The 26,679-nt window shown below is 60.7% G+C and overlaps 8 protein-coding genes across 9 annotated transcripts; 3 read left to right on the top strand and 5 right to left on the bottom strand.

The window, feature by feature from the left end:
• Positions 1 to 2,572: 2,572 nt before the first annotated feature.
• Positions 2,573 to 4,810, top strand: JDV02_005055 (uncharacterized protein). The gene is made up of 2 exons (XM_047986309.1): positions 2,573 to 3,632; positions 3,685 to 4,810. The coding sequence occupies exons 1-2, from the start codon at positions 2,826 to 2,828 to the stop codon at positions 4,462 to 4,464; spliced, it is 1,587 nt and encodes a 528-aa protein (XP_047842289.1). The 5' UTR covers positions 2,573 to 2,825; the 3' UTR covers positions 4,465 to 4,810.
• JDV02_005054 (uncharacterized protein) lies at positions 4,600 to 5,991 on the bottom strand. Its single transcript, XM_047986308.1, has 2 exons — positions 5,677 to 5,991; positions 4,600 to 5,571 (listed from the first exon to the last, which is right to left on the bottom strand). Exons 1-2 carry the CDS (start codon positions 5,721 to 5,723, stop codon positions 4,857 to 4,859), a joined length of 762 nt encoding a protein of 253 aa, XP_047842288.1. The 5' UTR covers positions 5,724 to 5,991; the 3' UTR covers positions 4,600 to 4,856.
• A 305-nt stretch (positions 5,992 to 6,296) lies between these two features.
• On the top strand, positions 6,297 to 8,785 carry JDV02_005053 (uncharacterized protein). Its single transcript, XM_047986307.1, has one exon. It carries the CDS (start codon positions 6,557 to 6,559, stop codon positions 8,546 to 8,548), a length of 1,992 nt encoding a protein of 663 aa, XP_047842287.1. The 5' UTR covers positions 6,297 to 6,556; the 3' UTR covers positions 8,549 to 8,785.
• A 398-nt stretch (positions 8,786 to 9,183) lies between these two features.
• JDV02_005052 (uncharacterized protein) lies at positions 9,184 to 12,411 on the bottom strand (the record flags this gene model as incomplete). Its single annotated transcript, XM_047986306.1, has 1 exon — positions 9,184 to 12,411. One exon carries the CDS (start codon positions 12,409 to 12,411, stop codon positions 9,184 to 9,186), a length of 3,228 nt encoding a protein of 1,075 aa, XP_047842286.1.
• Positions 12,412 to 15,183: 2,772 nt separating this feature from the next.
• JDV02_005051 (uncharacterized protein) lies at positions 15,184 to 17,653 on the top strand. Of its 2 annotated transcripts, XM_047986305.1 has the most exons (2): positions 15,184 to 16,246; positions 16,455 to 17,653. In XM_047986305.1, exons 1-2 carry the CDS (start codon positions 16,223 to 16,225, stop codon positions 17,625 to 17,627), a joined length of 1,197 nt encoding a protein of 398 aa, XP_047842285.1. In that variant the 5' UTR covers positions 15,184 to 16,222; the 3' UTR covers positions 17,628 to 17,653. The 2 variants fall into 2 exon arrangements, with proteins under 2 accessions (XP_047842285.1, XP_047842284.1); XM_047986304.1 differs by lacking the exon at positions 15,184 to 16,246 and having other exon boundaries at positions 16,332 to 17,652.
• A 383-nt stretch (positions 17,654 to 18,036) lies between these two features.
• JDV02_005050 (uncharacterized protein) lies at positions 18,037 to 19,267 on the bottom strand (the record flags this gene model as incomplete). The annotated part of the gene is made up of 1 exon (XM_047986303.1): positions 18,037 to 19,267. The coding sequence occupies exon 1, from the start codon at positions 19,222 to 19,224 to the stop codon at positions 18,037 to 18,039; it is 1,188 nt and encodes a 395-aa protein (XP_047842283.1). The 5' UTR covers positions 19,225 to 19,267.
• A 19-nt stretch (positions 19,268 to 19,286) lies between these two features.
• On the bottom strand, positions 19,287 to 22,426 carry VMA1_3 (H(+)-transporting V1 sector ATPase subunit A). Its single transcript, XM_047986302.1, has 7 exons — positions 21,836 to 22,426; positions 21,652 to 21,688; positions 21,566 to 21,587; positions 21,437 to 21,485; positions 21,289 to 21,373; positions 19,664 to 21,228; positions 19,287 to 19,611 (listed from the first exon to the last, which is right to left on the bottom strand). Exons 1-7 carry the CDS (start codon positions 22,349 to 22,351, stop codon positions 19,555 to 19,557), a joined length of 2,331 nt encoding a protein of 776 aa, XP_047842282.1. The 5' UTR covers positions 22,352 to 22,426; the 3' UTR covers positions 19,287 to 19,554.
• A 740-nt stretch (positions 22,427 to 23,166) lies between these two features.
• Positions 23,167 to 26,144, bottom strand: JDV02_005048 (Sphingomyelin phosphodiesterase; the record flags this gene model as incomplete). The annotated part of the gene is made up of 5 exons (XM_047986301.1): positions 25,345 to 26,144; positions 25,186 to 25,272; positions 24,777 to 25,081; positions 24,494 to 24,702; positions 23,167 to 24,362 (listed from the first exon to the last, which is right to left on the bottom strand). The coding sequence occupies exons 1-5, from the start codon at positions 25,552 to 25,554 to the stop codon at positions 23,167 to 23,169; spliced, it is 2,007 nt and encodes a 668-aa protein (XP_047842281.1). The 5' UTR covers positions 25,555 to 26,144.
• Positions 26,145 to 26,679: the final 535 nt, after the last annotated feature.

Below are 26,679 nucleotides of genomic sequence, written 5' to 3'. Positions count from 1 at the left end.
TTCCATGCCGGGGTGCGCCAAAGTGGAATTGCCTGAAGTGGACCCAAAGGCTGATGAGGTGGCCAACTGGACTGGCATCGCACTGACATGGATTGACATCATCGCCCTCTGCACGCCACCAGCCACTGCTCAACGTCGTGCTCGTCGTCTTCGGCCCGCAGTTACGAGGCCCCCATCCGGAAATGTATAAAGCATTACTACATAGGCTGAAGCACTCGGAACTGTGCAATTTGTGTATTGACAGATGAAAAGTGAGAACCCACGAGGCATAAAGCCTGGCACTTGAGCTAGAATCTAGGTTCGAAGTATACTGTACGGAGTACTGCAGTACCTATCGTGACGCTGTCCTCTCGCGCATGCACAATGCACAAAGGAGAAGCTGAGCAGGGCCATCAAGCGGCGTTCCCCACCCCCCAAATGGGAAGCACGACTCGGCGACGATGGCGGCGGCGGGCGTGCCCTGCCCTGCCCTGCTTGCGGATATGCATTGCCGTGCAGTACTAGCTGGCCGCGCACCGCATAACACGAGCGCGCGGCGGTCGCAGACGCTGCGGGAGCAGCCGCGACGACCTCAAATGGGGATTGGGCAGGCTCCGCACTCGCTCGGCTCGGTGGGACGGGATCGGGATTCCATGTTGGTGGCTCATCCATCATCCCCCTCGGTGGAGTGGCGGTGATGCTTCAGCTTCTTTCTTGTTACCTGTGGTGATACCGGGTATATTATATCGGCCACTGAGCAAGGCAAGGTGCCTTACTGCCCATGTCGATGCGAGGACCGTTTCCGCAGGCCCAGGTTGAGCAGCAACCTGCTGTGCAGTTAGTAGGAGGTTAGTATTTCGAACATACTTTGTGTTTGTGCGCAGCCTATCCCATTCATGCCGCCACCATGACGCCTCCGCCACCAGCTAACCGCCAAAGCTGCAGGCGCCGTCTCTGGCGCAACTGGAACACCTCCGCGAACTTCCGTCCACGAATAAGCCAGGAACGCGCGAGGTTGCTACCTAAGGTAATTACCATCGTACCTTGGCTTACCTGCCTGGGACACGCACGGCAGGCAAGCCGCGCCGAATCCATTCTCGCGACGGTGTCCATCCAGCCATGTACTGCCCGCATCCGTACCTGCAAGACCTTCCTAGTACCTCCCAGCATCCCTTTTGATGCCAACATTGTCCTTGTTACCTTGCTCGACATCGTCTCGCTTCCGAGCTGCAGGAATCCCTGGCGCATTCTTGTAACAGCCCATCCCACCGAGCCGGCATGCGGCGTAGCGTGCGTTCGCTGCTCTTCCGGGTGGAGCACATGGAAGTACCCCGGATTGATCCACGCCAGGCAAGGGCCCTTCCGCCCGCCACGACGGCACCGCCAAACCCGACATAGAATTACATACAACCTTGCGCTACATGGGTCGGAACGACGTTGTGACCGTCAAGTGACCTGCCTTTCTCATCCCTGCACTCGCTCGTGCTCGTGTAGCAAGGTGATGCATATCTCAATATTTAGGGTACTAACGTTACTCTGTACTTCGGTCGGTACCGAAGGTACGAAGCGAGCATGCATCAAGTACAAGCGACGATGCTCGACGATGCGCTCGAGTACCTGGGTAAACAATAGACAGGTAGCTCGGCGATACAAGATCCCTCCCCTAGGAAGTCTACATCATGCACGATGCGGCGGCCCGGTCAGTAGTAAACGTTTCATCCACCCGCTGTTTGGGTTGCGCGTCGTTGAAGTATGAGGCTAAGAGACCACGACGGTCAGTGATGTGCAACGGACGACAGCTATGCCGAGAGTGATGGATCCGGGGCATGTCACAAGGCGCGAAACACCCGTCGTCAATTTCCCTGCCCCCTGTCTGGGTAATCTGTGCCCGAACCTCTGGGCCAAGTGCTCGAACCCGAGGCCATGTCGCGGTTGGATGACTGTGTTGGTCGAGATGGTTATTTCGCTTCCGCTGCAACGACTCCGTTGCTCATCTCTCACCCCGTGCGTGAACATGCATAGTCATCGCCGCCGCTCGTTGGACAGCGCTTGTTGTGCGGCAACATGACTACAAGGCCCATTCTTTGTCGAGAAGCGCCTGCGCGGTGCAGGGTGGATGTGATGGGATTGGGTAAGAGGTACATGAAGTTACTAAGGAGCTGCACCTGCCGTCAAGTAACTACCGCTCGTGAAAGCATTGCCCTGCTCGGACACCTAGAACTCCCATGGCCTTGAATCCCGAGCAAACAATACAATAGGGCCACATGCAGCTGCGCCAATCAGCCGCCATCAAGGGGACCGTGATGATGTGCTCCAGGCAAGCCAACCACAGAGAGGCAGGTCTGGATGCGATGCTCGCACGCACGCACGCATGCGCATGCATGCATGTTTGTTTGCATGATTGTGTTAGTAGCACGGGGGAGTGTCCGACCAGGGACAACCTGGAAATACTGTGGTGAAAACTGCAGAGGCCACCGGGACTTTATTTTAGCGGCACCGACAACGCCACACACACTTCCGCCCCGCGCCAAACCTCTCCAGCTGGCACGGCGGCTAGGTCAGTGGCACCAACCGACCACCAGAGTACCTGCGTACCGCGCAACTCCCGTGTCGCGGAAAAAGCGTACTCAGCAACTCCCAATCCCGCGCATCGTCACCACCACCACGACCTCGCAACAACACCGCCGCGGCGAGGCTCGCGAGGAGATAGCACTGTCCAACGCCGCTACGTGCCTCCACCTGTGCGACTCCCCTACTAGGCCACGGTGCCCCGACTCGACGATTGCCACCAAATGTTGGCGCGATAGCTGCGCGCCCACCGGCCCCTCTCTCTTCGCCTTTGCATCATGACGCGTTCATCGCCCCTACGGAGGAGCCAATTCTCCAGCCCCGACCGCGGCAACCGATCCAGCTTTCTATTCGACGAGCGCAACACCGAGCTGAGCCATCGCGATGCCCTGGCGGCCGCGCAGGCGGAGCACGACCGGATCCGCGAGGCGGCGCTACGTGTCTACGAGCTGCATGAGCTCAAGGAAGTGCACCAGCGCATCCTGGACCAGGAAAGACGGGAGCAGGAGAGGCTAAAAGCAGAGGCCGAGGTCGCCGCGGAAGAGAAGAGGCTGCAAGAGCTCCGGGCCAAGACGATTCCGAAACCAGCCCCTCCCCCGCCCGCACCTGAACCCCCCAAACAGGTTGAGAAATCACAGCTGGAGAAGCCAGCATCTCTCGAGGCGAAGAAGCCAGCGGAAGCGACCCCGGCACAGGCAAAGGCTACGCCTCAACCCGCAGCAGCTCAGCCGAACGGGATCTTCGGCGGCCCAGCTAAGCCCGCTGTCGGTAACCCTTTCGGAGCTCCTCCAGCAACAACCACCGCACCACCCAAAGCTGCTGACACAACGCCGGCACCCCAATCCAAGCCTGTCGTTGGACAGCAAGCTTCTCGGCAGCCACAGTCTCAAGCACGACCGGCCGCGCACGTCGAGGCAGATCGATATGTACAGATCCACCAGGAGTTAAAGAAGCTTCGAAAGGACCTCATAGCCCAATCCAAGGTACCTGGGTCGCCGTTGAAGGGTAAGATGGGAACGTTTCGGAGAGAGATTCGCGTTGCTATTGGCCAGTTGACAGGGGGTAAAGGTGCAAATGCTCAACCGGTCCGTACGCTCAACAACCCCCTTGTCTCGCACACTTGCTGACCTGTCGCAGACAAGCAAGATCATGGGCATTTTGCGGGAGTCCCTTGGGGGGCAAGTACCCAGCCCTCCCATCCAGGTCAGCCGCTTCGTACTGGAACCCCGCGAACCGGTCGAAGGCGCCACATACAACGACGAAAACCTCCCAGCGCTCTTCATCTACCTCATCAACATCTGTGCGAAGGGCGTCATTAGTCAATTCATCAACGAGTGTGGCCCGAACCCGAAGGCCGCGGATCCCATCGGCGTGTTCACGGCGCAAATCTTCTCGCACAAGGATTTTCAATGGCGCGGAAAGTCTCTGATCGACATCCTCATTGCCAAGTTCCGGGTCGTGTGTCCAGTCTTGTTCGGCTTCAGGGGTAACGACAAGACGGAACGCGGCCGTATGGCCATCGGTTGGCGCAAGGACGGGCCTTCATGGATCACGGAACAGAGCCACAACGACAGGATGGCCGGCCTCGGCGCCGGCTTTGCGTCGATTTCGCTTCGCGACTTCAGCAAGGCCTCCAAGGCCAATCCGTACCCACCGACGCACTACTGGAAAGCTTTCGCCGGCATCGTCAACTCACCGCCCAACGAGACGTCCAACACGCAGTACGTCGTCCTGCGATCCATGATAGACGGCCACGAACAGCGATTTCTCAACTTTTACGGCAACGCCGCTGTGGCTGCCCTGCGGCTCGCCCTGGTCGAGTTCCCCAAGAAAGCGCCTCAGAACGCCTCGGCGGCGGGGTCATTGCTCGCGCTGGCAGAGGTGCTAAAGACCGAGAGCGGGCTGGTTCTGGCTTAGACTTGTATGAGCGGGGAATTGGATTTGCTCAGATATGGGGAGCAGAGCCGGATCAGGGCATTGGTGTTTGGTGCGAGTTGGGCCTTTTCTTGCGGGCACCGACGGGACTGCATAGCCGCGGCGTTGTTGGGAGCTCGATAGAGAGCATGCGTGTCTTGGGGCATTATCTAGGTCTCTTCTGCTTTCTATGTATACAAAACAAGAAAGATGGCGCTGCCTTGTGCAACAAAAGCCATACCATTGTGGCGGCGGTTTCCTCCTAAAACTCCAGGCGCCCGTGTGAAAAATGTACTAGCCCGCTTCCATGACCCGACAAGACAACAATGAGGAAGCGCCAAACAGAGGGACACTCCAGGGAGGGGAGGGGTAGAGAGCCGTGCCTGGCCCCCTGCCTAGAGAATCAAGAGCAGGACCAAGAGCAGAATCAGCACAAAGATGAGGACGGCGATGCAGCAACTGCTCCAGCGGTCCTCGTTCTTGCGCATCACGTACTGCAGCTTCTTCATGCCCGTCTGTAACCTGCCGCCGACGCGGTCGGCGGCCTGGTCGACGAGGTCCAGCATCTCGCCCTGCTCCTCGAGCTCGCGGCCCATGTCGTCGGCCTGGCGGCGCAGGTTCCCGACGGTCTGGAAGACGCCGTCGAGGTGCTGGTCCTGCTCGCGCATCATCTCGACCTGCTGCTGCTGCTCGAACTCGGCGTATCCGTCATGACCGCCATCACCATCATCGTCGTCGTCGCCGTCGGCAATGGCAAACGAGTTGGGATCGGGTAATTGGTTGTTATTGCTGTTGCCGCCGGCGTTGCCGCCGCCAATCTTCTTGTTGAGCTCCTCGCGCATGTCCTCGATCTCGCCGCCGACCTCCTGGACGAGGCGCTTGCGGCGGCGGACCTCGTCGGCGGAGATGCCGAACTGGACGGGGTCGCGCTCGATGGCCTGGACCGAGGCGACGAGGTCGGCGAGGTCCTCGGCGAGGGAGCCGAGGGCGGACTCGAGGTCGTCGCGGGCGGAGGCGAGCTCGGGCGAGGAGGGGGAGGTGGAGAGGGAGCGGATGCGGAGGTACGAGGCGAAGAGGGGGCGCGTCGACGAGAGCTGCGCGAGGACATCTCTACTCGCGTTGGTTAGATTTATCGGCTGTGGTCACGACGTTGATGATGATTCGAAGGCGAGCGACGACGGGGGAGACGACGACGAGGGACGGGACGGGACTCACTGTTGGACCTGGAGGAAGGGATCCTCGTCGTTGGTGGAGGACATCATCTTGGCGGTGCGGCTGCTGGGAGGCCGGCCTGCGGTGCGCGAGAGGGCCGCATCCACTGCGAGGGAGGGGAGGGTGATGTTGAAGCTGCGTTGTTGGTGTTGCTGTGGCGGGTAACTGCCTTACCTATTGGTATGTCGTGCGTGGGGTGCCTGGGCAGGTGGCCGCGGCGTCGCTGGGCTGGGATGAGCTGGCGGATGACGTTGCTGCTTGCGAGGCACTGGAGCGGCCACCTGGGCGAATCTTATTAGTGCTCCACCAACTCATAGCCTGACACTGGAGCAATCCGAATCGTCCCTGAGATGCCACAGCCCCAACCCACGCCGGGGGACTTGAGTGTACCTCGCATGTATAATTTCACGAAGATTTTTTTCCCAACTTGTCAAGGCCGTTCATGTTCGCTTTTTGGAGTGTGACATGGAGAGGGTAATTTGTTGCAGTGTCATGCTATGCCGGGTGGCGAGCCATTCATCATGGACGAGCTGCTGCAAGGCACCCATGGAACCACCACAGACAGCGTTGCGAGCGACGAAATTTTAGCCTCAGTGAATAAAACTTGTCCCGCGCAACTACAACTTACATACCACCCGCCCACCATTACGTGCATACCGACTTTCGTACGAATACGTCCACACTGCAACTTTCCCTCACCGCATAGCGCACAGCCAAGCATCTGTGCCTCCAGAGCAAGTCGTCGCTCCGGTCTCGCAACTGCTCACGTCAAGATCCCTCGGCTAGAGACAATTCCACTCCGCCGCTCATCATCTCAGTCCAGGAGCGTACGTACATATATACATAGGCCGGCGGCCCCCCCTTCCGCGCGCGGCTGGCCATCATGCCGCCAGCGCGCCCCCTGCCCTTTGTCGGCGACTTCTCCTCGCCCGACGAGTACGTCGAGACGCTGCTGCGCTTCGCCCGCACCACGGACATCTTCCAGATCCTCTGCGGCGGCGTCCACATCCTCGACTTCTTCACCTCGGAGCCGGGGCTCTTCCACGCCGCCCTGCCGCCGGAATGGCACCGCTTCCTGCTGTCGCAGGACATTATGCGCCTCCTGGACTTGTTCATGCGAGACGACCTCGACACGCTAGACTTTGAGGATGGAAACGGGCCGCCAGAGAGCTTGTTACGGTACATACGCTCCATCCGCGACCTGTCCATGGAGCGCCGCTTTCACACGCCCGCCGCGGAGCTGCCCGTCCTCCCGCGGACCGTCTCCGTAGGCATGAAGCCCAAGAAGATTCATGAAGTCGCCAGCTTCGCGTCATACCTCACTCGCCTGTCAGATGACATCCAAGCGTCCTCCTCGACAACAACAACTGGCGAGGAAGGCGCCCGCGACGCTGGCATCACGCACTTTGTCGACTTTGGGAGCGGCCAAAACTACCTCGGCCGCGCTCTCGCCAGTGAACCATACAACAGGCGCGTCGTCGCCGTCGAGGGTCGCGAGAACAACGTCGCCGGTGCGCGCGTCCTCGACCGCCTTTCCGGCCTGGCCGTCAAGCAAAAAGTCATGCGCAACAAGAAGCTCTGGAACCAGATCCTCGAGGTCCGTGGTGCCGACAAGGAGGATGACCCCGACGCCCTGGCTGCGGCTGTGAAACAGGTCGCCGGTGCTGACGCGTTTGATTTCCGGCCCATGGACCAGCTCGGGTGGACATACTCGGTCGACGAGAGCAAGGGCCAGGTCCAATACGTGTCGGGCCGGCTCGACAGCGGCGACCTCGCCGAGGTCATCGCCAAAATCGACTGTGGGTGTTCCTCCCCCGAAGACGGACTACCAACGCATCAAGATGCGGAGAGCGAGCGGCGGCGGCGACAGGAGCAGCTGAGGCTCATGGCCATATCCATCCACTCGTGCGGCAACCTCTCGCACTTTGGCATCCGCTCCCTGGTCCTCAACCCGTCGATACGCGCCGTCGCCATCGTCGGCTGCTGCTACAACCTCATGACGGAGCGCCTCGGGCCCCCGACGTACAAGCACACCTACCTGCGCCCCTCCCTCCAGGCCCTCAACGGCCGCGTCTTCAGCGAGTCGGACCGCCGCGACCCGCAGGGCTTCCCCATGAGCGAGCGGTTCGCAACGACCCGCGCCGGCAGCAAGGATGCCGACGGCAAGGACGGCGATGCCGGCGTGCGGCTCAACATCACCGCCCGCATGATGGCGTGCCAGGCGCCCCAGAACTGGTCCCGCGCCGACAGCGAGGCCTTTTTCACGCGGCACTTTTTCCGCGCCGTCCTGCAGAAGATTTTCCTCGATCGCGGCGTCGTGAGCCGCATCTACCACCGCCAGTCCCCTTCTCGCTCTGCAGCAGCCTCAAAGGACAAGGACGAGGACAAGGACGGGGAGCGCGGGAACGAGGAGGACGAGGAAGGAGGGACACCGCCGCCGGCCGCGACCCAGCCGCGCCACCGCTCCCGCGGGCCGTTCGACTGCAGCACCAACCCCGTCACCATCGGCTCCCTGCGCAAGTCGTGCTACGGCTCGCTGCGGAGCTACGTGCGCGGCGCCATCGACAAGCTGACGACGAGCAGCGACCACAAGCAGTACGCGGACGTGATGCGCGACAAGATGGCGGGCATCACCGACGAGGAGATTGACGCCTACGAGGCGGCGTACCTGCCGCGCCGCAAGGAGCTGTGCGTGATCTGGAGCCTCATGGCCTTTAGCGCCACCGTCGTCGAGGCGCTCATCGTCGCCGACCGCTGGACGTACCTCATGGAGCAGACGGACATCGTCGAGCAAGCGTGGGTCGAGGCCGTGTTCGACTACAAGGAAAGCCCGAGGAACCTGGTTGTCGTGGGCGTCAAGAAGCAGGGGGCGTAGGCAGAAAGAAACGCGTAGAGGGGCAGTCAGCGCGCCTGGACCCCTGACGGGCCGCCGCTGACGGCCCTCCTACGCAAAATATAGAACCTCTCATGCAAAAACCCCTCCCTAGCATCCATATAGATCGAGGGCGTCAAGTCATTTCTCTATTGAGAGCCCTCGTCGGAATTCCGAGTACAGGCCACTTCCATGGGACTTCTTTGACGGGATGGAGCATGGGCCCCCCGTCCTTACACCGTTCGCTTTGCGCTGTGAGGGGTAAAAGAGTGATGGATCTCAGCTCACTGAAAAACGTTTACCAAGAGATGACATCTATCTTTGAATCTCTCCTTGTTGGAGACTCATAAGGCACCTTGCACGTCCAGTCCCCACGGCCCGGCCTTCAAAACAGTCAAACAAGATCTGTAACGTATCAAATTAACGGTAACGAGGAGTGAATTTGTCCCTGTGGGGTCTTTTCTCGGTCTCTGCTATCTCGCAAACCGATGACCAGTGCGCAAACCCCCTCCCCCTCACTCCCCATTCACTTCAGCTTTGCAGAATTACTGTAAAGAGAACTTTATATAAACATTACAGATTGAGAAGAAGACGAAGAGAGAAAAAAGACATTTGCGTCAATGCAAGCTTGCGGTCCATCAGGACAGCATAAAGGCCAAAATGGCGGCAGCAAGTGTGGACAGGAAGGGCCTGGCGTGCGACGCACCGCTCACGATGACGGGGGGCGTCGCAGGGGATGAACCAGGTGCATCAGAACCGGGCTCGCCCGCTGGGGAGACTGGTGCAGTCTTGTCCATCGGAGCAGGAGGGGTGAGGGGCTTTGTCGGGCCCTGGCCAGCGGCGTTGTCGCCGCTGGGACGGGAGCCACTGTCACCTCCAGACGGGGCCGAGGCATCCCCGGAAGCCGGAGCATTGCCCGGCCGGGGCGTCTCGTCGTCGTGGGCCGGACGGCTGCTTCCCGCGTCTGGCTTGACGGGAGAAGATCCTGCAGACGCGGGAGTGGTAGCATTGGTACCCGGGGTGACGGGGCCAGGACGAGCGCCTCCATTGCCAGACGGGGAACCCGGACGGCCCTCGTCGCTCGGCACATCAGCATCATCAGCCTCCTTGTTGGAGGGAGCCTGAGGGCTAGACCCAGAGTCGCCAGTCTTCGGTACGGAAGCAGGGCTGGGCTCTCCCGCGGGGCCCTTGGTCGGCTGCTGCTGACCAGCTCCAGAGGTGGAGGTCGGACCATGCTCAACAGAGGTAGCAGTAGGGACAACGACCTTGCCGTGCTCGCTCGAGGCGGGAAGAGCAGGGGGGGTAACAGCGTTGCCGGGCTTGCCTTCCTCAGGGATAGGGCTCTCAAACGTCTTGTTGACTGTGCAGTCTGAGCCGGCGGCGCAGTCGAGCACGACATTGATCTGGGTCGTAGAGATATTGACAGACGTCGAAGTCGACACGCTAGTCTCTTGCTGGCAGACACAGACAGACTCGGTGGTCACCGAGCTGCACATGATCACCACACCAGTTGCCTCGAGGCCGGCGTCCACAGTCTTGGTGGAGGTGGTGGACGTGGGGGTCGCGGGACGCTCGATTCCGGTGCTGGTCTTGGGGAGAGTACCCTCTTCCGGTCGCTTCTCATCGTCGGGTCGGCGGATGCAACGCGATCCAGGGGCTGTCGACTCGCAAATGAGAGTGATCATGTTGGTGATGTTGGTGATGTTGACATTTGTCACGTTGGTGATGGAGCTGGACTCGTAGTAGCTGAAGCCATGTTCCAGATCGTCCTCATCGATGCAGTCCTCATCGTCATCCTCATCGTCATCCTCAGTTGGAACAGCAGCCTTGGTGTTAGTCGGCTTAGCGGCCTCGCCAGTGGCGGTTGCAGTAGTCGTGATCGCCTCCTCTTCCTCTTCCTCGTCGCAATCCTCCTCCTCCTCCTCGATAGAGGTGACGCTGTGATGCTCTGTATGTTCAATATCGGTGGATTCAGAGTGGTTCAGAGACATGGAGATGGACTCATCGTCCTCCTCGATGCAATCCTCGTCATCGTCATCGTCATCCGCGGCTGGAACAGCGGCCTTGGTGCTTGACGGCTTAGCGGCCTCGCCAGTGGCGGTTGCAGTAGATGTGGCCGCGTCATCCTCTTCGACGCAGTCCTCGTCAGCATCATCCCCGGCAGGGACAGCGGCCTTGGTGCTCGACGCCTTAGCGGCCTCGCCAGTGGCAGTCAAAGTAGTCGTGGCCGTCTCATCCTTCTCGACGTGGTCCTCGTCAGCGTCAACCCCGGCCGGGACACCGGCCTTGGTGTTTGTCGGCTTGGAGGCTTGGGACGTGGCAGTTACCGAACCCGGGGTAGAGGCCGTCGTGGTCACCTCGTCCTCGACGCATTCATCCTCGTTCTCAGTAGTAGCTGTGGCGGTGGCACTGGCTGTATGCTCATCATGGGTGGACTCGGAGTGACCCATGGACATGCTAGAAGCAGTCGTCTCTTCGATACATTCGTCCTCCACACTTTCAGGCCCAGCCGTGGTCGTGATAGCCGGAGCACTTGACGTACCATTCGCAGAGACGATCTCTGAAGTGACAGTCATGGTGGTAGTTTGAGTGGTGGTGGTGGTTGACTTGTCACCAGCCTCCGTGGTCTTCGTAGTCTCATGTGAGGTAGCATCCTTAGTCTCGGTCGACGTGGTCTTGACGGCATCCTCAGTCTCGGTGCTAGTTGCAGCGGTAGTCGTGCTCGTAGAAGTTGTCTGATCATGGCACTTGTTTGCCCTCTCCTTGGCAGCCTTCATGTTCGTAACCGACTCAGGAACCTCGGGCAAGCTGGACAACAACTTTCCAACGTACTCGGTCAACGGGCTACGGTCCCCGTCGAATTTTCCCACTTCCTCTTTCAATTCCACACGAGTGTTGTCGGCCGCTGCGGCATAAGCGTGTGCCGTCTCGAATACTTTCGTATACAATGCGTTGAATTCGTCGATGCTGTTGGTACCAGCTGTGGTTGCTTCGTCGCAATATTTGTCGGCCTCCCTGGCAATGTACTCGGCGAACACCTCCGCGTAGAACCGGTACCAAGCCTCGGACCTGGCGAGCCTGTATAGCTCAACGTTATTTGGCGTGACTGTTGCTCTGGGACCCGCAAAAGTCAGTTTTATAGGGAGCAAAGGATCCAGCAAAACATCCTTGATGCGGGCGATAGCGTCTCCGTGATATTGTTCGACCTTGGAGTCTGCGTCCTCTGCCGCCTTGTCGATGTTGTCCAACTTATCCGCCGCTGCATCCGCTAGTTCCTTGTTTTCTTGTTTCACGTCATCGCCCACAGGCGTGTTCAACAACTTGTTTGATATCGCCAAGAGATTGTTGAGTTCGGAGTCTGCAGCGGCAAAGTTTTTCCTGATATCAAAAGCAAGGCGGTCCATGAATGAGGCACCCGCTATCGACTTCATCGCTCTTTCCAGATCGTGATACTTTTCGTCGGATGCAAATTTGTCGACGAATTTTTGCAAGACTGAAGCGGGTTGCGGAGTTTGGTCAAGTCTCCCCCTCAAGACAATTGTATCCCATTCCTCTTCTTCGATCTTGCCCAACAACTTCTTCATTTGATTGATTAACTCGGGCGCTTCATCGCCTCCTGCGGGAGGGTCGCGAGGGTTGAGCTTAGCCGGCGGGCGTCGTCCCTGACGCCGGACGAGGTCATCGGCCATCTCAACAGGGAGATGGTGTCCCTGCACGCTGTTGATGGCGTCGGGCTGTGGGACACATGCCGGAAACCCGTCGGTGGTATCCGGGGTCTGGCCGTCGGCACAGAGCGGCCGGTCCGTCGGGTGAGCGAGGACGGCTGCAGAGGCGGCCAGGAGGCCGAGGAGCTTTGCAGAGACCATGGTAAAAGCAAACAGAAAGCAGCGTGGATGGAACGAGTGACGTTGAGATTTTACTCTTGGGGGGGAAACGAGGGCGGCGATGGCCCGGCAAAGATGCGAGCGACCTTTGGTGCAGTGGTCGTTGCTGCCTTCGAGACCTGATGCTCTACGTCTTAAAGAGAGACTTATATATGTGTCCATGTCACTCCCTGGGCGCGTCATCTCTCCATCTCACACGACGCGCAGAATTCCACAGCATCATCCGCAGCAGCCGTATGGTTTCCACCGTTCACCGTCCCTGACAGATACATGGCCGCAACGAGCGCGTGCAGCTCGGTCAGTTCTGGGTCGTCGGGTGGATATAATTCATGCGAGACGATGCCAGACGGCTGAAGGCGGCGGATCCGCCAACTCTAAGTTGTCAGTTCACCTGAGGTTTTGTGCGTCAATCGCGTCGAGTCCCGCACGATAAGGCTCTTGGGAATTCTTGGAAGGGTTATAGCATTGAATACCAAGCCAATAATGACCGTCCTGGTGATGGACCAGCATGTTCCCGGCATGACAGACGTCATTTAACGTGCCTTTAAGTCATCAAAGTCTGTCATGCGCATCAGTCGCACGTGGCGGGGTTGGGGGATCCTACCCAGCTCGGTCAGGACGTGTGAGCATCCGGATACTGCCGAGGACGGTGCTCGTACGTATGTACGGACGTATGTGCTGTGTTTGTATTTCACGAGCATCCGGTTGGGCCCATCGTTGGTTTCGCCGTGGTAAATGACTACGGACAAAGGCAGCGGAGACGTGGGCTGCCGACTTGGCGCGAGGCACGCTGCTGCGTCTATCATGGTCCATGTCATATCCTACACCTTGTCTGCGGTTCCTGCATGCGCGTCTCGGCGGGCGGGCGGGCAGATACCCCGGCGTGCGTCTCTCCTCGGGCATCATGGCACGAGCCCCGCTGCATTGATGAAGCTCACCGGGTCGAGAATGTGGCGAGGCAGTAGGTGGATTCATAGGCTGACGGGGCGACAGCAGAAGCAAGAAGCCGGATCCGACGGAAAGTGCCTGCGTGATGCACGCTGGCGCTGCATATTGGTGTGGCATGGCGCTTGCTCTGCCTGGCGATGTGAGGGGGCTGGTGAGAGGAGGAAGGGGTCGCCGCAGACCTGGATGAGGGCGTTGACCAGTTGCCGACTTGGCAGTCGAGCAGGCGCGCACGTACTTGACAGACTCTATGTACCTAGCATTGCACACAGGCGTGTACGTGCGGAGTCGTGAGCAAGCCGTCGTCGTCGTCGTCGTCGTCGTTGTTCGTTGTCGTTGCTTTTAGTACGAAGGCGTCTGTCGTCTGTTGTAGGGCAGCACTGTTCCCGGGGAATCCGGTCCAGTCATCGAGATGCACAAGGGAGGCGGATGCCCCACCGTCCGGTCACAGTCACCGTCGGCGTCATGCGCCATGGGAAAACATCGCCGAACTTGGCAGGCACGATGCGTTGCGCGAGGGCTCCAACAAGGCCGGCCGCCCCCCGGTCCAATGACAATGCGCTCGTCAGAGAAGGATAAAGGAAGAAAACTCTGCAGAGCAGGTACGTACTCGTCAAACCGCTCATCAGGCATCTCAACTCGACCGTTCCTGAGGCAAGGTACCTTGACTCCTGCATAGGACGAAGTAATTACCCCGGTACTTGCGGCACAATGATACCATGAACCATGTACCTAGGTACCCAGATTCCGTAGGGGAGAACCTTGTGCAAAAAGGGCATTCATTCCATTCACCTTGGGCCGCCATTGAGACGCGGTGACTGACGGCGCCCACTAACTTACCCAGGGCCAGGACACTGGGTTGTACGTTGGTGGTCGTACGATGGTTTATACATACATACGAAGCCAGCCGATGCAGGTTGCCAGAGCTGAGATGCTGCTCTCCTGCATAGTACCAACCTAGTACCTACCTACTTACCTTACTACCTGTACGGAGTAGTAAGTACCAAGGTAATGGAGGTACTGCAAGATGCACCCGTGCGGCAGTCCCCGATCCCGCTCCTGAGAGCGAGGGCAGTACGTAAGGTACCTCGTAGTTAGGGCGAGAAAAGAAAAAGAAGAAGCGGGAGAGTGAGAGTGAGAGAAAAAGAAGGACAAAAAAAAGGGTCCATCCAGTCCCGCTGTATCCGTCGCCGCACGAGCCAGCATCCCCCCCTCTGTCCCTCCCCGCAGCTCGCACCAGCACCAGCTACAGCACCAGCGGCAGCCGTCGTGCATCAATTCGGTAGCTTGCAGCCGCCGCAGCCACCATGGCGTCTTGCCTCGTCAAGTAGGTACTCCGTACCGCCTGCCGCCCGTCGCTGCGCAGGGAGGTACTTCCCTACAGGATACAGGTAGGCACAGTACCTACCTACCTAGTACCTACTAGGTAGGTACTAAACTACCTGAGCACGCGGGCGCCGCCTGGCGCGGCAGCCGTCAGGTGCTTCCCCGGAAACGGCTCGCTGCGCCCGCGATTGGCGATGGATGATTGATGATGGCATGGATGGCATGGCATGGCCGATGAGGTGCGTTGCGTTGCGTTGCGTTGCGTTGCGTCTGCTTCCCGCGAGGCGCATCATCAGCACGCCCACTTCGACGAGGCGCGCAGACTGGCGCCACGTCGGCCAGCGTCGTCGTCGAGCATCCGCAGGCCCGCGGCGGCGCGACGTGGTGTTACGGTACAGTACAATACGGCTAGGCAATTGATTGATTGATTGACTGATGAATGGATGGATGGATGGAGGACTTGCTCCGTCAATGAGGGAATGAAATGATTGTTGCCGTTGTTGTCGCAACATCGTCGTCATCTGCCCGACAATCAATACATGGGGTTTGGCAAAGAAAGGCCCTCCACTCCGTCGTCTGTTCTCGTTTTGCTGCCCCTCCACGGCCCGGCAACACACCCACCACCCACTCACTCCGAGTCTGGGATTGATTGCTTCTCGATTCGCCTCATCATCAATATCACCATCATCATCATCATCATCATCACGGCAGCCCCCCACCTCCCGCTCCTCTCCAGCTCGACGGGACAGCTTCCAGCCTCCGACACCATCGGACCTCACTCAAGGCTGCCCTAGTACCTGCCATCTACATCTACTATCAGGAACAGAGCAGACGGGACTCGGCCTGGAGCGTACCGCCGCTGGCCACCACCCCAAACCTCGTTGCCCCAAGTCAGCGAGCGTCGGGCTAAAACTCCCCTTTGGCAAATCTTATCACCTTTATCGGCGGCCCTCCTCCACCCATCCAACCCCAAAGGGCTGCCGCCGCCGACTGCGGACTCGCTCGCTCGCCTTGACTCTTCAGCTCTAGTAGGCAACAAACTCTGTTCTGCTCCCCCAACAACTGGTTTTCTGTCGCTTCCCTCGAGCCCATAGTCCGTCATCGTTCTTCTTAACCATCGCTTTGATAAAATCTACGGGGTACATGACTGTACTCAATTGACAGGACATCCTTTTCTTTTCCTGTCCACCCTAGACCCTGGCCTGGCGCCGCAGATCTCCCGTCCCGTCCCCCCCTGGCTGATTGAGAAGCTGCCTGCCTGTTGTTGGCTCTCTCTATCTCTCTCTGTGTCTGTCTCCTCTCCTACCCCCCACGTTTGGGAGCAGGCAGATAGATAGGCAGGCACCTACTGCCTAAACACACATACATAACTACCGGGCGCCCGCTCCTCAAACCTTCTCAAGAGCCTTTGCGCTGGCCTGAGAGTAACACTGCAAATCGTCGTCAGCACAAGCCATCAAGCTTTCCATAAGGGACGCGCCTGCATGGCGCCCACCCTGCACACTCAGGAACTGGGGCCATCATGAATGCCCAGATATCTTTTCTGGTGAGTGACACCAGGGCATGGTGCGCCCGCGTGCCTTTCCATGCTTGATGCCCCACGTCACGTTAACCCCCCCCCCCCCCCCCAACGTCTCATTATCAATCATCCATCGAGCGACAAGACACCAAGCAAGCAAGCAAGCGCCAAATCCTTGCGACGGGCGGTGGCGGCACCAGCGATGCGCTGACGTCTTATTCATTTCGTCATCCAGGATGGGACCTTTACCCTCATCCACGTCCCCCTAGACCTGTACTCGGCCCTCCTGCAGCCCATCCTCCGCGTGCTCCTCCCGCAGACACAGAGCCTCGACGCCCTCCGCGAGACCGTCGAGTGCGCCCTCGAAGGCCTCACCACGGAAAACCAGCATGGCTTCCTCAACATCAGCGTCACGCCAATCGAGTGCTCCATCGTCTGCCACTCGACCTGGGCCGACAAGGTCTTCCAGCCCGTCATCGACGCCCTGCCCGGCGAGCAGGCCCGGACCGTCACCGTCTTCAAGGACACGTACATGGTCCTCTCCGTCATCAGCGCCGGGCTCGAGGCCGCCGGCAGGGTCATGGAGCTGAGCTCGCCCCTCGCCCTGGCCGGCATCCCCATCTTCTTCATCACGACCTACTACTCCGACTTCATCCTCGTCCCCTCCAAGGCCCGGCACAGCGTCATCAAGGCGCTGTCCGAGAGGGGCTTCGAGCTCTCCGAGAACCAGTCCAACTTTGTCAACTCGTCGTCGTCGTACGCCGCGTACGGCCGCAAGAACTCGGCAAGCTCCTCGGCCGGCTCCCCCCCGCCCGGCACCCCGCCGCCCTCGGACGCCCAGGAGCTGCAGACGCGGACCTTTGACCTGATGCAGAAGCGCAACGTCACGCCCTACGTCGACGACGGCCTGCAGCTGGTGCAGTGCTCGGGGCGCGAAATCTCCCAGCTCGCCGACGTCTACGGGCACCGGCTGTCCGTGGGCCGCCAGACGCACCACCCGCCCGAGCGGCGCAACAGCTGGATCGAAAACGTCGACACCAAGCTGTACACGAGCATCATCTCGGCCCTCGTGTCGCGGCCCCGCTTCCTGTCCCTCACGCTGGCCCAGGACGACCCGCCGTCGCTGCTGCTCGACCGGAAGCTGCTGCCCCTCTTTGGCGACTCCATCGTCGGCGACACGGACAGCAACTTTGTGCCCATCTTCCTCGACCTCGTCAACCTGCCCTCGGAGGTGACGGGCATCGTGTGCGGCGTCGCCGGCCGCCTCGTCGAGGACATGCACCTCACCGAGACGTTTGAGCTGTCGTATCTGTCCACGGCGCGCGCCGGCGCCGTCATTCTCACCGAGGAGCAGTCCACGCGGGCGCTGGCGATATTGGCACCGCTGCTGAAGACGGAGGACGACTGACGTGGATGCTGGGAGGCCGCAAGAGTAAACCCAGAAAAAGAAGTGAAGAGGGGGGGGGGAGCGTCGGGGATAAAAGCTGTCTCGTGTGTGTGAGAGAGGTTCCCCGTATCAGGCGCAAAACAGGAGCCTGCCGAGTCGTAGCCATTTTGCACGAGATACCCGGGGAGAAATGATATACTATGGAAAGCTATGGTTGTGTATATAATGACTTCTTGCAAATGTAGGCGATGCAAGTGTTTGCCTCTGGTATCCAACGCCTCATCTTGCTGCTTCTGCCGCTGGCTTCCAACGACCACACAGATCTTTCTATCTAGATCATAGTTCAGATGCGCCGCCCTGCGATGCCGCCGTCCACGAAGCAATAACCCCCCCTCCCTCCCTCCTAGAGATAGATCTCTGCCTCTCGTCCTCACCGGCCCTTCTTCCTATCCTTGTCCTTGTCTCTACTACCACCGCCACCACCACCCCCCTCGGCCACCATGCCCGCCCGCACGAACCCATCCCTCGCCGCCGCGTTGATGACGGCAAACCGCCTCGGGCCCAGCTTCACGCCGCCGTACCACCGCGTCACCACCACCATGGCGTCCCACAGCTCCATCACCTGCATCAGGTGCAGCAGCCGCGACCCGGCCGCCGTCTCGCCGTCGTCGTCGCAGTCTTGGTACACCACCGCCGCCGGTGCCGCCGGTGCTGCCCTCGCGCTGCTGCTGCCGCCGCTGCTCTTCTCCTTGCTGTTGTTGCTGGCGTTGCTAGCTTTGGTGGCGGTAGTGTTGTTGTTGGTGTTGGTGTTGTTGCTGTCGCCGCCGCGGATCCGCCACGCGCTGATATTGTGCGTCGCGCTGCGGATGCGCTTGTCCGACGCGAGGAGGTGCGAGAGGTACAGCCGTGCCTGGCGGGGGGACGTGACGCGCGCGACGTGCGAGACAAAGGTCGACTTGTTCTCCGTGATGGGCTCGGAGCGCACCCACGGCGGGGCCTCCATGGACGCGAGGACCCTCGCCTCGTCCTCTTCGTCATCATCACCACCACCACCACCGTCACCAGCATCACCGGCCTGTTCAATACCACCACGACGCCTTCTTCGCATCGCGGCCCCGCCGCCCTCTCCCTCGCCATCATCCTCCTCCTCCCCCTCTCCCTTCTCGGCCCCCTCCCCGTGCGTGGCCGCACCCCCTCCTCTTCCTTCCTCTCCTCCTCCCTCACCCTTTGCTTCCTCCTCCTCCTCCTCTGCCCTCACCCTTGCAAACTCCTCCATCGCATCGAAAAGGCACACCGCGCCCGGCTCGTACGCCCGCCCCAGCACGTCCCGGAACAGCGCCAGGTCGCGCGCCCCCGCGCCCCGGACGCCGCCCGACGAGTGCTCCGTGCCGAGCACCGAGGGCGGCGCCGTCGCTGGGTACGCCTGTGAGAAGCCCAGCCGGAGACTCGACGCCCCGCCGGGCAGCCGGAGCACGTAGACGGATTCCCGGTTTGGGTCCGGGCCCTCGAAGGAGCCGTTGGCGGAGGCGGAGGCGTCGTCGTTGTCGTCGTGGATCAGCGTGCCCTCGCCGTAAATGGAGTTGAGGGCTTCGACCTCGTCGAGCAGCTCCTCCGACATGGCTGCGAGGTGTGTGATGAGTTTGGGCCTTATAAGTGGGACGTGGGATGTATGAGACAAGACGTGGTGAGGTTTAAGCTCAGTTGCGTACACTACAAAGCTGGTGGCCCCACACCGACCCAACCAGCGCCGTATGCAAGTCCAGAACCAGCACGACTACAACACAGACAGCACGCTACACGATATTGGAAATTGCTGGATTCAATGGATACAGGGCGAGGTGGCGGCGACGGTCCTCTTGGACTCTGACCCGCCCCTCCGTGCTGACAAGACCCCCCCTCTCTATAGGACCATCCGTGCTTACAATGTAGGGTGCACGCCTCTCGTCACCTACTCGTCCATCACCGACGCAAACTTGTCCATCATCTCCTGCTGAATAGCCTCGTACTGTTTTTGAGTTAGCAGCTGAATGGTTGACGCAACTTATGGACCCACAAACCTTCTTGGTGATGGCCTCCTCGCCATCTCCGGGCACCTCAAACTTGAGCTGCCGCAGCTTCGCCTGGAGATCGCTCGTGGCCTCGCGGACCTTAGCCCAGCTCTGACCCTGCGCAATGGCCTTTTGCGACTCGTCGTGGTACCCGACCATGAGCTTCATCATCCACTCCGTCTTCCACATGGGGCAGAACTGGTCGTAGTCTGAGTAGCCGTTCTGCTGCAAAAAGTCCTCCTTGAGCAGGACCGCCAGGTCCAGCGTGATCTTGTCCGGGTCCGACAGCGCGCTCTTGCCGACCAGCTGCACCACCTGATCCAGCTCCTCCGAGTCGGACAGCAGCTGCTTGATTCGGTCACGCAGTCTCGGGAACTCGGGGAACTCCTTTTCGTAGTACTTGTCGAGCACGCTCGTGTACTTGGAGTAGGAGACGCTAGTGTTGATAGAGGGGAAGTGCTTGCGCTGCGCCAGCTTCTTGTCGAGACCCCAAAAGACTTGCACGATGCTGAGGGTGGACGACGTGACGGGATCCGAAAAGTCACCACCAGGGGGGCTGACGGCGCCGACGATGCTGACACTGCCCTTGCGCTCGGGCGAGCCCAATGTCTGCACGCGGCCAGCTCGCTCGTAGAAGGAGGCGAGCTTGGCACTCAGGTAAGCAGGGAAACCCTGGTCAGCAGGCATTTCTCCCAGACGACCCGACAGTTCTCGCAGCGCCTCGGCCCATCGCGACGTCGAGTCAGCCATCATGGCCACGTTAAGACCCTGGTCACGGAAATACTCGGCGACCGTAATACCAGTGTAGATGGACGCTTCTCGGGCGGCCACGGGCATGTTGGATGTGTTGGCGATGAGGGTCGTGCGCTTCATGATGGGCTCCTTGCGGCCATCGACATCAATCGTCAGCTCCGGGAAGTCCTTCAACACTTCAGCCATTTCGTTGCCGCGTTCGCCGCAGCCCACGTAGACGATGACGTCGCTGTTGGAGAACTTGGAGACGGATTGACTGATGACAGTCTTGCCGCAGCCGAAAGCACCGGGGATGGCAATGGTGCCACCCTGGACACCGGGGAACAGGGCATCCAGGACGCGCTGGCCGACGACGAAGGGCTCCTCGGCGGCGAGCTTCTCGGTGGAGGGTCGGGGTACTCGGACGGGCCATGACTGCATCATAGGATACTCGATCTTCTTGCCGTCGAACTCGACCTCGAGGATGTTCTCGGCAACGGTGTACTCGCCCTTTGCAGCAATCTTGGTGATGGTGCCTCGGGCGCGGGGTGGGAAAATAATTCTGTGTGTCGAGATGAACGAGTTCTCGAAGACGGTGCCCCAGACGTCGCCGCCGCTGACGTGGTCGCCGACCTTCATGGTAGGCGTGAACGCCCACTTCTTGTTGCGGTCGAGGGCGGGGACGGAGATGCCACGGGGAATGTAGATGGTCTTGGCTACATCGGCAATGTCGGCGAGCGGTCGTTGGATTCCGTCCAGAATGCCATTGAGGAGGCCGGGGCCAAGTTCGACGGAGAGGGGCTTGCCGGTGCGAGTGACGGGGTCACCAACCATGAGGCCGGCTGTTGAGGCGATGGTCAGCTATCCTAGACTCAACAAGGGGCCGTGTGAGGTGCCAGTACCTGTTTCCTCGTAGACCTGGATAGAGGCCTGGTCGCCGTTGATTCGAATGACTTCGCCGACAAGGTTATCGTGGCCTACTTTGACCTGGAAGCATCGCACAGTTTAGTCTCGATGCACTGCCAATCTCGCGCTGCTAAGAACACGTACCAGCTCGTACATGGCAACGCCGATCATCTCCTCGGCGATGACGACGGGGCTGGCTGACGGATTAGCATCGCATGCATCAAAGGGCGAGCTGGGTTCGAGTAGTGGGAGGTTGAGGAATCGTCGACGAACCCGGAAATTGAGTAGATTTTGCCTGCACATACGTCAGTGTCGTCGCCCGCAGGAGGGAGGTTCGTTCGGCCGAGGAGGCCACTTACCGCCATGGAGGGCCTCGCCATCGGCCTTGTTCGCTTTCTGCACCGGATGCACGTCAGTCCTCGATGCAGCGGGGCAGGGCCGTGGCCGTTGGCCGCAGCCAGCCGGCGCATCAACGGCGCGCGGGGGGGGGGGGGAGGGCCGGTCGGCTGGCCGGCATTGAGGTCAGGGCACGACAATACGTACAGGCGGCATCTTGGAAAGCGGCGCAGGGTCGGGCGCAGGGTTGGCACAGGACGAGGGAGAGCTGTCGGCGCAGGACGAAGAGGACGAAGGGGAGGGCAGGGTCGGCGACGGAGGCTGCTGGGGCGACAGCGGAGGAGTTGAGGGAGATGAAGTTGAGAGTGGAGAGATTGGCAGAGGCAGCTCGACAGCTGCGACAGGAGGCGGCGGCGGCGGCGACGGCGACCGGGGCGGACGCAGCAGTAGCAGCGGCGCGGGTGGGTTCCACGGGTTGGAGTCAGCAGGGGCCGCTGGCGACTGTGGAGGCGATGATGTAGCGCTGGGCAGCGCACCAACAAACGAGGCGCTGAAGGAGCCCAGGCGCGGGCGGGGAGGTTGCTGCTGAGCCGAGCCCGTAGGGGTAGTAGCGGAGAGCACGGGCGCAGAGACGGTCGACGACACCGAGTCGCTCCTCCTGTGGCGGATGAGGTCCAACAAGGAAGGGCGTGTCTGGAGACGGGGCCGAAGTCCGGGCTGCATGCAAATTACGCTTGCTGGAATTTTTGCGTCCTTTGGCTTTGAGGATGAATGAGGAGGGGGGCGGATGGATGTCTTGGGTTGAACCGGCGAGGCCACGCGTGCGCGAAAGTCAACAGTGTCTCGGTGGTGGTGGTGCTACCGTCCCGTCTATCAGGTGCCTAGCTGGGCTACTAATGGATGGTGCTGGGCGTTCTTGGTTGAGTCGAGTCACTTCTAGCGACAGCTGGGGCGCTGAAGCTCCCTGGAGCTCAAGCATGTCCACTGGACGCAGAGCGGCACAGTCCGGGTGGTGGGCACCAGTGCAGCTCACCAAGCTCCAGCCAATCTGGTGCCAGCGACCACCGCCACCGGAGCTACCTTCTTACCACGGGCAGGCTGTCCCATGCAGGCTGGCTGGCGGGCTCGGCGGTGCCTGGGATCGGTCGGTGGTAGTTCGGTAAAACCAGCAACTGCCACGGCATCATCGTGACCGCTTGCCCGGGATTCAACTCGCCTACCCTGTGCTCTGGAATGTCTTCGGACAGGACCATCGTGTTGGCTATAAACGAACAAACATATAAACGGCCAGACATCGAACGCTACATCTACCTTTTTGCTATTGAAGAAGTCGTGTAGGACCGGATGAACAAATGCAGAATTCGCAATTCGCCTCTGCTCGGGGCTCGAAGTATTTCAACTTGAAACGGGGTTCTCGCCGTTCTCAGCCTCGCTGCACATTCGACTCAAGTCACGTTACGTTTCACAGCTCAAGTCAACTCCAAGCCGCCAGATGCTTCACTCCAACAGGCTATGCTCCCAACCACTCCCCCGCGCCGCTACGATATCTCCCCCCGTCGCGCCGCCGCCGCCGCCTTCTCCCCTTGAACCAGCGATCGCAACCGCGCCAGCGTCTCCTTGCTGTCCGTCACCGCGCTCAGGGTCTTGAGCGTCACCGGCACGCCGCACTCGTCGTGCTCACCGCGCTCGTTCCCGGGCTGCCCACGTCCCTGTTGGCTCCCTGACTTGTCGTCGACGTCGTCGCGGCGCTTGTCGAGGTGCACCCCGGGCTCGGGCTTGAAGCAGTTGTTCTGCGCGCGTCCGGCGCGCATCTGGCACAGCTCCGCCGCCTTGCAGTCGCCGGTGCACGAGCCTGCGTTCCACCCGCGGCTCTTGCGCGCAATGTACGCGTCGAACAGCGCCTGGTCGCGCTCAAACGCCTCCGTCACCTGGTGCCAAAAGGACGGCGTCAGCTCCGCCGCGGGGTCCGTCACGGGCGGGCTCGCGGCTTTGCCGTAGGCCTCCTTGGCCGAGTAGTACTTCTTCCACACGGGGCCCGCCGTCTGGAACGCCGGGTCCGTCATGTCGGCCGTGTAGGTCGTCGCGTCGAGCACGGCAAACGTGTCCGGGTCGACGTCGTAGACGCGGAAGGACGGCATGCCCGACGTGGGCGTCAGCGAGGGCGCAATGTACGACGTCATGTACGCGTTGCTCGCGTTTTGCGCCGCGTAGTCGAGGTACGAGACCTCAAAGTGGTCGACGTGCGTGTGCCCGAAGAACATGGCCGCAATGGTCGACGAGTAGCGCTTGAAGACCTGGTCGAGGTAGTTGGACGGGTCGGGCAGCGCGTCCTTTTCGCCCATGGGCATGTGCCCGATGATGTAGACGTGCTCGCCGGCCCGCTCCGCGGCGTCGAGCTCCTTGACGAGCCACGCAATCTGCAGGTTAGGGTCCTTGTCGTCGTAGTCTTGGTACAGCCAAAAGTTGTGCCGGTAGTAGAGGTTAGTGTTGATGGAGATGATGCGTAGGTTGCCGCCGGGGAACCTCGTCGAGTAGGCGCCGAACTTGGCCACGTCGCTCTCGGCGACCTGGTCGAGCCACGGGGCCCATTCCTGGGACAGCAGGTTGTACAACCACTGCGTGTCGCTGGAGATGCTGCTGGGCGGGAAGCTGTTGACGGGCTGGGCCTCGTGGTTGCCAGCCGTACCGTAGACCAGCTTGAGCGTCTGGTTCATGGCCGCGTACGCGTGCTGGACTGGGGCAGAGTCAGTGCCGTGATGGAATAGAACTGGGCAGGGCCGCGGAGCTGCAACACGGTGCTGCGGGAAAGAGAAGGCCGCCCGGGGGGGTTTGGGGGGTTTGGGGGGTTTGGGGGGGCAAACTAACTCGAGTCCGTGTTGGAGGCTTGGGTGGTATTCCAGATGGCGTGGTCGACAATGTCGCCCGTGAAGAGGGTAAAGGCGGCATCGGGCACGATAGCATTGATGGCCTTGTACATGCTGTCCTCGAGACTGACGGGCGTGTCGCACTTATGGTCGCCGTTGGGGCCGGCCGGAGACTTGCTGGTGCCGGGCTTGTCCGCGTCCGTATACGGCCTGCGAAGAGGAGGAGGAGGAGGGTCAGCGTTGGGAAAGCCATCGCCGTGCCGGAGACGGGCCATCACACGCACCTGCAGCAAATCGGCTTCGTACAGTTGGTGCTGGAGCCCGACTCGTACAGAGGGTCAACGTGAATGTCCGAATAATGGACGATCTTGAGCGACGGCTTGCCGCTGGGCTTGGGCCGTCCGCCGGCCGGCTTGGGGGACGGGAAGGGGACGTCCCAGGACGCGACGGCCGGGTAGCCGCACAGGCCGAGCAGGGTGGTGCAAAAGGCTTCCGACGTGCGGGACCCGATGTGCATCTTCCTGATGGCGGCGGCGATAATGGGTCCCTCAAGGGCGATGGAGCCGTCGCAGACGTCGTCGTCTTGGACCTGGCGGGCGCTCTGCGTGTAAGCGGACGAACAAACCACAAGAAAGCCACTCACTGCTGCCGCCCCCTTCGCTCATCTTTACAACAGCAGAATGTCTAATGTACCTTGGCTAGTTTGCAAATGTCCTGGATCGCGCTCACAAACGGGCCGTCGCCAAATGCGACGAGGACCTTGAGCAGGCCGAGGACAGTCTGTGTGCAATGAACCGTGTAAGTCATTGGGCGCGCATACGAAGCACGTAGGGGGGCATGGCGGCCACTGACCTCGCAGCCGGCACACGTTGCCGCATTCTTAATCTCGTTCCAGATGTCCTCGACGAGGCCTCGGGCCTGCAGGTCGCCGGAGGAGGAGACCATCGACGCATCGTCGCCGTCCCTGGGCGAGACGTCGGTGATCGGGGCATCACCGCCGAGGGCAGCGCCTTGGGCGGCGCGCCCGAGCGCCAGCAGCGCCAGCAAGGCATGGGAGCGCATCGTGCGTGCACTTCTATTGCTGCAATCCGTATAATACGTAGCCCAGTATGTACAGTGTCTCCACGACGAAAGTTGCCTACGATGAGTCTTTCGTCTTGGTCGAGCGTCGAGACGCAGCTTATGGCGAGGCGGCACGCGGGGAGGGAGTTGCTCGCCGTTGTCGCGCGTGTAAGGGTGCCAGCAAACAAACAAAGGCCGAGCGGGCAAGGGCGTTGCTGCGGGCGGTATCGTCGGCGGCGCGCAACTCGGTTATATACTTGGTATCATCGTTCCTAACGAAACCTTTTGCGCGAGTGCAGATCACTTCTTAGCCGGGCTTGACGGGCCGTCTACGCCTACGCCCGAGCATGTTTATGCGAAGAGGCACGCGGACGGCCCGCCGTGGCATGTCACCCCCTCCCGGAAAGGGGGCGAATGCGGGCAGGGCAGGGCAGGTGACGGCGTCCCAAGCATCGTCGGTCCATGAGGTCGGCCGGCCACCTCGCGCGCCCAGACGGCTGGCTTCCGAGTCGGTACAAGGTGAGGCGCGGGCGCGGGGAGAGCACCGACCTCGTCGCCCGCCCGCCTCCTCCCACCAAAGGGCCCGCCAAGGGACCGAGACGGCCGAGCTGGAGCGGGCAGGGGGAAAAGGGGGCCAGGGGGGGGGGGAGGCCATCCCCAAGGGCAAGGCACAGGGCCGAAGCAGGGTCGCATCGCGCGAGCCGCTGAACACGGGGACCCAGGCGGACGACCTACTGGTGCCGCGATGCCGTGCGTGCCCGCGGCGGAGAGAGACAGAGAGAGAGAGACAGAGAGAGACAGAGCTGATGGAGTGAGTGGGTGTGAGTGAAGCTGGTACTACGACGTACGACCGGCCCAATGGGACGGCGCGGGGGAAGCACACCACTTTGTCGGAGCGACAGCGCGTGGCGTCGGGAGACTGGGAGCCGCCATGGTCACGGACTCGCGCTGCGGGTTTCCTGCTGGGCCATGCGTCGTCGTCGCCGTGGTTCCTGCAGAGGGGCGGGTCGTCGGTGAGATGCCTGCTGCACGATTGAACGTTGATGCAAGCCCGAGGGGGGGAGAAATGGCGCCCATGGCTGGCTGCGGGTCAGCGGCCCGGAAACGTATAACGCTAGTATCTAC

This window comes from Purpureocillium takamizusanense, chromosome 4, assembly GCF_022605165.1.
Source record: "Purpureocillium takamizusanense chromosome 4, complete sequence".
In the NCBI taxonomy this organism is placed as follows: Eukaryota; Fungi; Ascomycota; class Sordariomycetes; order Hypocreales; family Ophiocordycipitaceae; genus Purpureocillium; species Purpureocillium takamizusanense.
This window is presented reverse-complemented; position numbering and strand designations above follow the sequence as displayed.

Bases quoted from the DNA above. Each gene is read 5' to 3' on its own strand.
- JDV02_005055 (XM_047986309.1), top strand. From the start codon at position 2,826: ATGACGCGTTCATCGCCCCTACGGAGGAGCCAATTCTCCAGCCCCGAC. The intron at 3,633-3,684 runs GTCCGTACGCTC...GACCTGTCGCAG, and splicing joins AAGGTGCAAATGCTCAACCG to ACAAGCAAGATCATGGGCAT.
- JDV02_005054 (XM_047986308.1), bottom strand. From the start codon at position 5,723: ATGATGTCCTCCACCAACGACGAGGATCCCTTCCTCCAGGTCCAACA. The intron at 5,572-5,676 runs GTGAGTCCCGTC...CAACGCGAGTAG, and splicing joins CCCTTCCTCCAGGTCCAACA to AGATGTCCTCGCGCAGCTCT.
- JDV02_005053 (XM_047986307.1), top strand. From the start codon at position 6,557: ATGCCGCCAGCGCGCCCCCTGCCCTTTGTCGGCGACTTCTCCTCGCCC.
- JDV02_005051 (XM_047986305.1), top strand. From the start codon at position 16,223: ATGAATGCCCAGATATCTTTTCTG. The intron at 16,247-16,454 runs GTGAGTGACACC...TTCGTCATCCAG, and splicing joins ATGCCCAGATATCTTTTCTG to GATGGGACCTTTACCCTCAT.
- VMA1_3 (XM_047986302.1), bottom strand. From the start codon at position 22,351: ATGCAGCCCGGACTTCGGCCCCGTCTCCAGACACGCCCTTCCTTGTTG. The intron at 21,689-21,835 runs GTACGTATTGTC...CATCCGGTGCAG, and splicing joins CGCTTTCCAAGATGCCGCCT to AAAGCGAACAAGGCCGATGG. The intron at 21,374-21,436 runs GTACGTGTTCTT...CGATGCTTCCAG, and splicing joins GCGTTGCCATGTACGAGCTG to GTCAAAGTAGGCCACGATAA.